The sequence below is a fragment of the Pyxicephalus adspersus genome, chromosome 2, assembly GCF_032062135.1.
Source record: "Pyxicephalus adspersus chromosome 2, UCB_Pads_2.0, whole genome shotgun sequence".
In the NCBI taxonomy this organism is placed as follows: Eukaryota; Metazoa; Chordata; class Amphibia; order Anura; family Pyxicephalidae; genus Pyxicephalus; species Pyxicephalus adspersus.
Window position 1 is genome coordinate 137,495,368 of NC_092859.1, and position 12,165 is coordinate 137,507,532.

At 36.9% G+C, this 12,165-nt stretch overlaps 1 protein-coding gene across 3 annotated transcripts in view; it reads left to right on the forward strand.

Annotated features, from left to right (window-relative positions):
• The first annotated feature begins 5,988 nt into the window (after positions 1 to 5,988).
• Positions 5,989 to 12,165, forward strand: part of LCTL (lactase like) — a 24,337-nt gene continuing 18,160 nt past the window's right edge. For 2 of the 3 annotated variants that reach the window (XM_072402603.1, XM_072402605.1), the window contains exons 1-5: positions 5,989 to 6,136; positions 7,984 to 8,048; positions 9,727 to 9,877; positions 9,951 to 10,111; positions 10,676 to 10,763. In XM_072402603.1, the coding sequence (XP_072258704.1) occupies positions 9,730 to 9,877; positions 9,951 to 10,111; positions 10,676 to 10,763 (397 nt within the window). In that variant the 5' untranslated portion in view covers positions 5,989 to 6,136; positions 7,984 to 8,048; positions 9,727 to 9,729. The remainder of the gene's footprint in view (positions 6,137 to 7,983; positions 8,049 to 9,726; positions 9,878 to 9,950; positions 10,112 to 10,675; positions 10,764 to 12,165) is intronic. The other variant, XM_072402604.1, reaches the window with a different exon arrangement.

Consider the following 12,165-nt stretch of genomic DNA (forward strand, 5'->3'; position numbering starts at 1 on the left):
CTTCTTCATGGGTAAATAAGGCATCCCCCTGAAAATAAGCCCTAGAGCATATTTTGGCCTTCCAAAAAAAATAAGACAGTGTCTTATCATCAGGGAAACGGGGTAATACTAAAATGTTGCATTAACTTAGTAGTGTAGTGGTTGGGTTTGAAATTATGTCTTTGGTGCCCTATCTCAGCTGCCTTATGATTTACTCTACTTCAATGGCTATACTTTTTATTACAATACCCTAATCACATAATATAACTGGGCTAGGGGCAGTAAGAATCAAACTTTGTGGCTTCAGCTAGTACTGACTAAAGTTAACATTCAAAAATCCGTCCTTCAATATTCCAGGTACTGCATAGATTTCGCAGCATTTTTGCAGCATTTTCAAATTTGCACTGTTTTCTGGACAGTACTGTACTCCAGAATCAGCTGTTAGGTCTTGCTTTTCCTCCATAAAATGAAGCTGTTCCTGTTGCTGAGGATGCTGTTACTGTCAATCATGAAGATGATCATCCTGACAGCCTATCTGCTATTTAGCTTCTTTTCGAGGGTACAGTAATGATTAAAATTCTGAGGCACAATTTTGTTTAGAGCGAACTAAAATTCTGTAAAACTGTTTTTTTAATATATACAGCATATAAAACCTTCAAAAATCCTGAATTTTCGAAAATCCAGCACACCTCAGGTCCGAAGGTTGGCGGATTTTTGAACCTGTACTGTACTTAGAACATAGGACAAACTGCCTCACCGTTTCTCATTTTTTAGCCATTTACTAGTCCCCATCCTGACTTTGCTTCAGCTTAGAACATTATTTTCTCTCTCTCTCTCTCTCTCCAATGTTCCATACAAAAAATTGTATTTGCTCTGTTTTGCTAGAAATTTGGTTCCACGTGCAACACGGTAGATGAACAACACAACACTCCAATCCACCTACAAATACACAGAAGTTGTGCCAGGGTCAGCAGCACTAAAAACCTGGCCAGATGGCATTGGCTCGATGAATGGCAGACAAAAATCTTTTTTTTCTCAATATTAAATATTAGCTTTATATGAAAATCAGCAGCATGAGGTGAGGGTGCAGCCCTTTGGGTTCCTGCTGACCCAGGCAATGGGTATTTTATGTGGTCATCCGGCCTCACTTGCAGCACCATACAACCACAGCTGCTTGAAATAAATACTTCAGCTATAAACATCCAAAATGTGCAGAAAGAATGAAATTTCATACTTGAAAATGGTCTTCAAACTGTTATCTTGTACAATGCATTAAGTAAAAATAAAAGGCTGGGGACCATACTCAATATGACAAAAGCTTCTAAAAACAAGCCCTTTGATTCTACTTTACTGGAGATACACAAAGGCCCCCACACAGCTAAAAAAATAACTAGATATAAAGCTTGTATGTAATGACTACATTACAAGACTCCCTGGGTTTAAAATAAATCCCTAATGAATGTACAGCGCTGCGTAATATGTTGGCGCCATATAAATACTGTTTAATAATCAACTCTGTTTCCGCAAACAACAACCCTTATTTTTGCCTCACCGTTTCTCATTTATTAGCCATTTACTGGTCCCCATCCTGACTTTGCTTCAGCTTAGAACATTTTTTTTTCTCTCTCTTGCTCTAGTGTTTCATACAAATATTTTAAAATGTAAAAACTAAGTGGTAGATTGTCCTTTTGGTGGTACAAGGTCAACTTTACATTTATAGTTACCTAACTGTACTGGTCACAGTCTGTATCTGTCTTTCACTTGCAACCCCTATGTACAAAGCTGCGTAAAATGTTGGCTCTATATAAATACTGTTTATTTGGTATTAATATTAATAATATTATTCAACCTACAAGAGAAAGTAAGGAGTTTTCTGAAACTATAAGCCATGGGAGAATCTAAAGAACCAATAGAAAGCCCACCTCCCAACAACTTCTGCACCTCTGTCATTTATTTCCTGATTATAGGACACCTGAGGTGAACAGAATAGGAAAACAAATTCGGAAATAATTAATAAAACCTGTAGTTTGGAGACTTGGTGGCACTTTAGGAACTAGTCTACAAGTCACATGATCATAAAAACATTGAGTTTTACAAATTCCATCATGCAGAATAGATAGATAGATAGATAGATAGATAGATAGATAGATAAGGATCAAATCAAATTTCAATTGGGTAAATAGTTACATTTCAAAAAGGTAAATAGTTGTAGTAAAATGCCAAGGGTTTACATATTTTCTCTCACACCTGCCTTTCTTTATAATTATGTTTTAGGAACTATTTTTTCAATATCACAACTTTGTTAATATTGTGTACTACTTTCTATAACCTTTCATATTGTAAGCTATTCTGGGCAGGATCCTCTCCTTCTCCTGTGTCATTGTTTGTATCGGTCTGTCATTTGTAACCCCTATTTATTGTACAGAGCTGCAATATATGTAGGTGCCATATAAATACAATATTTTGTTATTATTAAAGTAATTACTAGATTGTAAGCTCTTCGGGGCAGGGTCCTCCTGTGTCACTACTGGTGCTATACAAATCCTGTTTTTTTATTAATAATGACAATAATTATAATAATAATAGTAATACCATTCCTGATGTCATTCCCTGACTTGGTGGTGAGCGCTCAGGTTTTAGCCTGAGCAAAATGCATACTGTACGCCACCTGGTGGTAAATGTGTTCATCTGCAGACTATTACACAAATGAACTGCATAGGTGGGGAATAATGAAAACTGAAAAACTTCCCAGAAAATAATTCCCAGAATTTTAAAACATTTTCCAAGGACCAACATATTCCAAATGTTTTCAAATTCCAATAATTTCAAATAATATTTTCTGAAGAATTAATCCTGCACTGTACCTCAAACATTGCAGCCTATTCCCAGTAATAATCACTGTAAATTTGCCATGTTTAAAATTTCCTGCCAAAGTTTGCAGTCAGTTTGCTTTGCAACTCAAAACTATTTGTCAGTATGGTCCCTTATAACGGCACTCTAATGTTTACTAAAAGTGAAAACCTGCTTTCTATCCCTCTTATATTACAGCCCAACTAAGCTTCTTATATACTTGTCCAGCCACTGAACAATATTTGTGGCTATTGTAATGTAGGGTCCACCTTGGCTCTGTGTACCCCTTTGTATTTTCATATTGTTTATTAGGTTTAATTATTCATCCATTTATTAAAATCACTTGCTATCTGTTCTCTGCTAGAGGCTTTGACCTAAAGACATTTTTTATGGAACTGCCTGGCCAGTGTCCCTGGCAGAACTAATACCACCGCATACTATATGCGATGGGACCCTGCACCTGTTCATACACATTAATTTTCCCCAAAACAAAACCCTTTCAATTTTTTAATAACATTTACCAATACCCTGCAGTCATGACAGCAATATAACTTTGGCCTATATTTTTTAGATCCAGTTTACTTGATGTTTTCAGAATTTATTGAGATTTTTGGCTATTTTTTTTTACAGGTCTATTGATCCTAAGGGATTCTTGCCAGTTGTTTATAGGAGTGGTTTGATCCATATTTATGGGTTTAGATTTTCAATCCAGGATCACAGAACATAGTGAAAATTGGGATTATTATAATATAGCATTACTAGCAGTGTTATATTTTTGGATTAACCTTAAAAAACTATGGCAGACCAAAGGGGAGGACTACCACGGCTATTGGGTATATTAGTTTCTGGCTGTCATGATGATGCTTTGCCTTTACCAATGTCCAAATTTCTGACCCAGAACAGGTAAAGAGAATAGAACCAGTGGTGCTTTTCTTATACTCGCTTACTTTGTACAGCATGTTAGTTCTAAATCTGTGACTCTGATGTCAGGTAAAACTAGCCAATTAGTGATGACACAGTAGGCAATAAAAACAGGAGTGCAAACCTTTCACCATTTTACTTAATACTACAAAAAAGATTGTCATTTTGATAAAACGAATAGCAGTGTGTAAGGAGTGGCAACATATAACAGACTTACCTCCCTGTTCAGAATCTTTATATGCTGTACATGTACAGATCCATGTATGATCCTGGCATAGCTGGCATCTGGGAATTAATGAGATTGTATCTGTACATAAGTAACTTCATTCTATTAATGATTGCCAAGGATCCCAAACCCAAAATAGCATCATGTGAAAAAACTGCGGAGAAGTGGGTTTAGGTAAAAAACAGGCAAGGTAAAATGTTTGAAAATGTTAGGTAAAGGCAAAAAAAGAAAGAAAGAAATGTTTATTTGCAAATTTACCACTATTTGCTGAAAAAAAATTTGCTTACTCTGTCTTTGTATGAATTAAGCTGCGTACACACTTCCAATTTTTATCGTTCAAAATGAACGACGAACGATCGATTGGGCAAAAATCGTTCGTAAAAAAAGTGACCAACGACGCCGACGAACGAGGAAAGTCGTTGGAAATGAACGACCGGACCGGCGGATCGGATTGGACGACGATCGTTGACCATCGTTCGTGTGTACGATCGTTCATTGATCGTCCATGGTCTGAGCATGCGTGATGAACGAACGTTCCTGCGGTGCACGTAACTTCCTGTATCGTTCAAACGATCTCATCTATTGTGTGTACAATATCTACGAACGATCGTGTCGTTATCTGTATGTACAGGATCGGTGCTATACGATCGTTCGCAGATATCGTGCAGGATCGTTCGTCTACCAACGATAATAATAACGATAATAATTGGAAGTGTGTATGTAGCTTTATCCTGTGACTGAATGCCAAGAGTCACAAAGAAAGTCAATAGAAATGTATTCCTGCCATATGTATTCCTGCCTCCATATACATGCTACATTTTTATTTGTTCAAATTGTTTCGAATATTATAGGGATTACACATTGGGCCTGATTTAATAAAGCTCTTTAGTACTGGAGAAGATAAACCGCCATAAGAACCTGGGTGGTCAAATAAACCTGAAATGGATCTTACAGCAGATCTGTTCCAAGTTTCCTGGATCATCCAGGTTCTCCCATGATAGTCTATCTTCTCCACGCTTGCAGAACGTTAATAAATCAGGTCTAATAATCAGAATGACCTATTTTTTTAATAGTTTTTTGCTAGATTTGATGTGTTTATTGAATCTAACATTTAATCTATTGAAAAGTGATTTTGAAGTGCATAATCTTTTTATGTTTAAAGTGAAGGTCATTGGCAAAAAAAGTCTTATATACAGTGTATCTCACACCTGTTCACATGATTGTTCGTGATTGTCTTGAATGTGTATACAGCTGTCCCCTGATATTGAGAAGATCATTAATGATCCACCACTCTCCAACTACAAATACCAGTTCTGTGATGTTCCAAACTCTATTGACTTCCCGACAGCAGGGCATCTCCCACTTCTATTCTTACCTCCCTCTTTATTGAACATAGCAGACTACTTGGCAGAGAACATTCATTACTAAACTTCAACCAAAAATGAACATTTGATTGGGGCACCAATCGATGAAATTGTGCATTCATCTTTAGTTGTGTTTGCCCCAAGGCCAGTGGTTTCTAGTCCTCATCTGTAAGTAATATCATGATGTACAATAATTATAGAAGTGCAATCATATGCAATTATATAAATGTTTAAAAATCTACTAGAAAAATCTATTAGTCTGTCATTTGCAACCCCTATTTAATGTACAGCGCTGCGTAATATGTTGGCGCTATATAAATCCTGTTTATTATTATTATTATTATTATTAATAATAATAATAATAATAATAATAATAAATCTATATAGTTTATCCAGCAATCATTCAGTCATTTCTCATAAACTAATATAACTAGTATGCTGGTCAGAAATGAAGAATAGTATATGGTAATTGTGGAATAAGCCATGACTAGAAAACATTAGCTGGGTCACACAGTCTTGCTCTTGGACAATGTCCCCTGATATAAGTTCAGCAGCCCACAGTGCTTTGCTTCCACTGACCAGCAGCCTTTTCTGTGCGTTCTGTGGGCCTCAGCTATTTTCTCCAGCCTGGATAGTTCTGTTTTGTTTGGGGTTTTGCTGCAGCTAAGAGAACATCAGGACCAGACTCTTCTCTGAATTTCTAACATTCTCAGTGATTGGAACACTCGGTTTTTGCTTTTGGGACAATTAGCTGGAGCTGAATTAATGAGATGATAGGAAAGATATTAATGAGGAGGTAAGTTGCATCTTGGATTTATAAAGATGAACCAACAGTATAGTAGATTTCAGTCTAGCATACAACTATGACACTTGGCTATATGAAGCAGTCAGAGCATTTCTTTACTTTGCAAGATCCATTCTGGTTGCCTGCTATAGGAACTTACTTTTGCAACTGTTTTTTTTTTTTTTTTTTCAGTCATCCATCTATTGTATCAATCATTAGCTAGGACAGAGTAGTAATTTATACACATATATACATATGGGAATGGTATATGGCAATATAGGAATGATACGGTTTATGTCTGATGTATCTAAAACCATTTGATTTTACTTTGAACCTAACTTATGAAGCTTTCAGCCTTCTGCAGCTCTGGTATTTAGATCCAGTGGTATGCAATTCTTTATTGTGTTACCTACTTTATTATTATTAATATTATTATCAATAATAATAAATAGAATTTATAAATCAACAACATAGTACGCAGTGCTGTACAAAGTCCATAGTCATGTCACTACCTATCTCCCAAAGGAGCTCACAATCCAATGTCTCTACCATAGTCATATATTTTTAATATAGTCCAGGGTCAATTTTTCTGGGTAAGCCAAACAATCTAACTGCATGATTTTATTTTTAATACTTTTGTTTTTTCTGTTGTTTGTCTGTTTTTGTTGTTTTGTCTGTTTTGTGTTTTAATGGGGGTTCTAACAGAATCTTCACCCATATCTGCATATGTAAAAAGAGGAGGACTTTGCAAAAGGTACTTCACAGTTTTGGTCTTTAACTAAACTGCACTGCCAAAAGATCTTTTGTTCCTTGTGCCTGGCTCAGATTTGTGATCTTAAGGCTGCTCATTTTCTGCATTTTCCCATTGCCTGGCTGGTATACTCTGTCACTGGCTTTAATAACCTAAATAAATACATATACAAGAAAAAGGAATTAAGTCAAACCCATACTGTGCCCATACTGTGGCTTTCTTGTGGGCCACTAACCCAAAGATGGTCAGCATGTCATCCGGGCAACTGCAATTTTCATAAATTTAGTAACTGCATTTTAGATAAGAGAAAGAAATTTGCAGTCCTGGATGAGATTTGAACCTGGGATCTAGCGCTGCAAAGGAGTGCTCACCTTTAAACCACCATGCTGCCCTTTGCATGCATGCATCTATTTATTCCATGGGGTAAATGATACACCTTACCAACAACACTCCACCCTCTCTTCCCCACCTACAAGGGAGTCAGAGAGGGTAAAACCTTGGTGGGGTTTTGTATTGTGTATCCTGTGAAATCTCTACTTGGATGATGAACAGGAACAAGCTTTTGCATGGCACTGCCACCAGTGGGAAGAAGCTGGCAGGGCTTCCAGAAATATATATTTTTTAAGTTTGTGTTTTTAAATGGCATTGTAGATGTTTATATCAGGGCATAATTTCTTTCCTATTGAACAGCTTGTACAGGAACAATCTACTTGGCAAATTTAAATTGCAATAGTCTCTAAGGTTTTGCATTTCCAAGGTCATTTTTTATTTAACTGAAGAAGCCAGGTAAATGTTAATTTTGATTTAAAAAACTTTAAAACACTGTAATTTGGCACACTTGCATCATACCAATGCAATATAAACATCTGTATTTCTTTCATATAAGGTTTAGTACTTTTGAATCTGGTAAATCCATTTAGGCCTGTACTTTGTCAGGTATGTCAGGAATTTTTCCTCTACCAGGGTAATGACATCAGCGGTGGTCTGTGAGTTTAATGTTTGATACCTAGTGATGTCAGAGAGATGCAGGCAAGTCCTTCCACATGATTCTTCAATTGCTGAAGGGATTTATAATTATGTAAGATCTGCTGACGTCTTTGTGTTTCAGGCTGTGAGCTACCGAAGCCCAGGCAGATTTAATTCAGCCTTTGGAATCTGATGGACGTCAGTGGGGTAAGCAATAATGTGACGTTCAGAAAGAGCTTTAGAAAGTTACATGATTTGTGTAAAAATCACAGCTGAAGCTTTGTTTTAATAAGTCTGAACCTTTCTGCTTGTTTCTCTGCTGTTTGAAATAAATACATTGCAACTGTGTTTTACTATTCTGTACATAAGGAGTTTCATTAAATAAGCAAGGGTATGAAGTGTAAAAATACAGGTACATGCAATATATTTTATCACTTTATAGCATGATAATAAAACCATTATTGAGGGTTTATTTTCATTTGTAACGCATGGAAAAAAAACTCCCTTACTGTCATTCTGATTGAGCTGCACTGCAGATGTATGAACTCAACCAATGTTTTACCAGTAAAGCAATTACCAACTATGAGTTAATCTTATAGTGATAAGGGATTAAAAGTCTGAGGTCTAGTACAGCCCAAACTGACAAAGATGGACAGAAAAAGATGCTCAAATAAAATTAAAGTGAATGCACACCTAAAACGTTTTTTTTTTTTTTTTTGTTAGCTTTTGACTTTCATTCACATTGGAAGTGTATCTGTTCACTACCTCTTATAGAGGTTGTGAGCAGACAGGTTGTTTATTGCAAAATGAAAAGAAAATGTCCCTTCTGCAATACAATAAATGCCTGCTTACAATTTATTTTAATTTCAATAGATTTTTATTCAATAAAATTGAAAAATAATAAATGTTACAAAATAAAAGAACATAAACAGCAAGGTACAGGTTTGGTATAAACATAAAGAACACATTATAGATTATACTTTTAACAAACATCAAGTAATCATGTCCCGAAAAGTTGAGGCAGACCCTGTAGTAATGCTTGTCCCATTAAACAAAATAATAGGTGACAGTTTGGGATGGGGGGAGAGTGTCCACATCAGGAACAATGTGCAATCCATGGATCTGCTTACAACTTTTTAAAGTACATTCGCTCCATTGTGGGTACAGGCATTTTCACCAGCTCTTCGTCTGGGTTGAGATCTCTGACCATCTTGCAGGAGTTAATTTGTTCATGGCAGTTGGGTGTCCTCTGATCATACACTGAGCTGCGCATACAAAAAGTTTATTTTCTCTAGGAAAGACACCAAACCTGCAGCCCCTCATGTGTAGACTAGAAACCTAAGTGACACATATACATTAGCACTCAATAGGAGCGCTCCCACCCATTTACCTAATAACTGGTTGAAAGCCAATGTGTACACTAGTTACCATTCATATTACTCACGTCCTGCCAGCCCCATGTAGTAAACAAAGATGTACTTCCTTTATTTCCAGCTTTGTCCCTTGTTATGAACACAGATAATGTTACAAGCAGATAATGGTATAATGTTACAAGATAATGTTGCAAGCAAATTACAGAACAACACTTCTCAGTACATTGGCCTATGTCTACTAAATACATTTTAACTACATTAAAAATATTTAACTATCCCTAGTTAATTTTCAAATGCATTTACCATTCTCAATTTGCACAGAAAAATTAAACACTTTAATAATACAAATTCACCCTGCAAATTGTTTATAAATATGCCTACCTATAATTTACTAGGGAATAGTGTTAGATATATTGTTAACATATTTTCACAAGACAATATTTGGGGTTCATTCTTTGGGAGCTACCTGCTATGTTGATAAATCTATAACAGGCATTTTTTTTTTTGGACAGTGAATGTGCCATCTCCTGTGCTGCAGAATGTTGTTTCCAGTGTTCTGTATTATTCAGCTGTTGTCACTGGCACAGCATGGCTGGGCAGAAGAAGAATTCCAATGGACGCAGACTGAACGAGGATCATTTTATTATGGCACTTTCCCACCCAGTAAGTTTATTGGTGAATGAGAACCTGTGACATTAGTGTGACATATAAATAAGTATCTTTGTCTTCTGTCCAGCTTTCACATGGGGAGTGGGCACTTCTGCCTACCAGACCGAAGGAGCCTGGGACCAGGATGGCAAAGGCAAGAGCATATGGGATGTGTTTACTCACAAGAAAGGGAAAGTGTTCATGAATCAGACTGCAGATTCTTCATGCGAGGGATACAACAAGGTCAAGGTAAAGACAAAACTCAAAACTGGGAGCAGAATACCTAAGGCTAGGTACACAAGTGCAATAAATATTGTTTGAAAACGAACGATCCATGATTATTCCCGAATATTTTGAACGATTGTATTCTGTACAATTCTGTACATGCTGTAGTGATACGATCGTTCAAATATAATCCACCAATTATGTACACACTAGGAACATTTGATTAACTGTTCGTTCAAACGATGCAGGAAGTGACATGTACAGGAGAAATTGTATCACAGAACAATTCACAATCACTGAACGACCGTACACACAGTAGATGATGAACAATCGTCACCCAATCAAATCTGTCGGAACGGTTGTTCGTTTCCAGCGAGATTCCTCGTTCGTCAGCGTTGTTGACCAGTCGTTGTGCACTTTTTTTTGTTAACAATTATCGAACAATCCTTCGTGGATCGTTTGTTTCCAATCCATGATCATTCTTTGTAAAATAGAGCAATTCTTTCAAAGAACATACACAGTGGCTTCTAATGTTACTATGTTAATGAATGAGAATATTTTTTTTTTTTTTATAATTTTGTATTGCAGGAAGATTTGGAGCTGCTGAAGGAGCTGAAGGTTTCTCATTACCGTCTTTCCATCTCTTGGCCTCGTTTAATTCCTACTGGGATTAAAGGTGAGTGTGTAAAACCATCAAATCAGTACATGGATTTGTAATAGGACCTATAGGTAAAATAGTACAATGTGAGATGTACAGTTCGGTCCATAAATATTTAAAAAGAAACAACTTTTTTCTAATTTTAGTTCTGTACATTACCACAATTAATTTTAAATTAAACAACTCAGATGCAGTTGAACTGCAGACTTTCAGCTTTAATTCAGTGGGTTGAACAAAAAGATTGCATAAAAATGTGAGCTACTAAAGCCTTTTTTTTTACACACGCACTTCATTTCAGGGGCTCAAAAGTATATGTACAATTGACACTAAAGGTGCGTACACACTTCCAATTTTTATCGCTCCAATCGAACGACGAACGATCGATTGGGCAAAAAATCGTTCGTAAAAAAAGTAACCAACGACGCCGACGAATGAGGAAAGTCGCTGGAAACGAACGACCGGACCGACGGATCGGATTGGACGACGATCGTTCGTTGATCGTCCATGTTCAGAGCATGCGTGATGAACGAACGTCCGTTCACTTTCCTGTCGTGCACATAGTTCCTCTATCGCTCAAACGATCGTATCTATTGTGTGTACAATATCTACGAACGATCGTGTCGTTAACTCTATGTGCAGGATCGGTGCTATACGATCGGTCGTATATATCGTGCATGAACGTTCGTCGTTCGTTTTCCAACGATAATAATTGGAAGTGTGTACGTAGCTAAAGGCTATTTTATGGGCTGGTGTGGGCAATTCCTTTGTTATGTCATTATCAATTAGGCAGATAAAAGGCCTGGATTTGAGGGATAGGTGCTTGTATGTGGAAGATTTTGCTGTGAACAGACAACATGAGGTGAAAGGAGCTCTCCATGCAGGTGAATCAAGCCATTCTTAAGCTGCAAAAACAGAAAAAAAGCATCGGAGAATTTGCTACAATATTAGGAGTGGCAAAATCTACAGTTTGGTACATCATGAGAAAGAAACAAAGCACTGGTGGACCCAGCAACGCCAAAATACCTGGACGTCCACGGAAAATAAAAGTGGTGGATGATTGCAGAATCATTTCCATGGTGAAGAGAAACCCCTTCACAACAGCCAACCAAGTGAACAACACTCTCCAGGAAGTAGGCGTATCGATATCCATGTCTACCATAAAGAGAAGACGGCATGAAAGTAAATACAGAGGGTGTACTGAAAGGTGCAAGCCACTCATAAGCCTCAAGAATAGAAAGGCTAGATTGGACTTTGCTAAAAAAAAAAACATCTAAAAAAGCCAGCACAGTTCCTGAAAAACATTCTTTGGACAGATGAAACCAAGATCAACCTTTACCAGAATGATGGCAAGAATAAAGTATGGAGAAGGCGCAGAACAGCTCATGATCCAAAGCATACCACATCATCTGTAAAACATGGC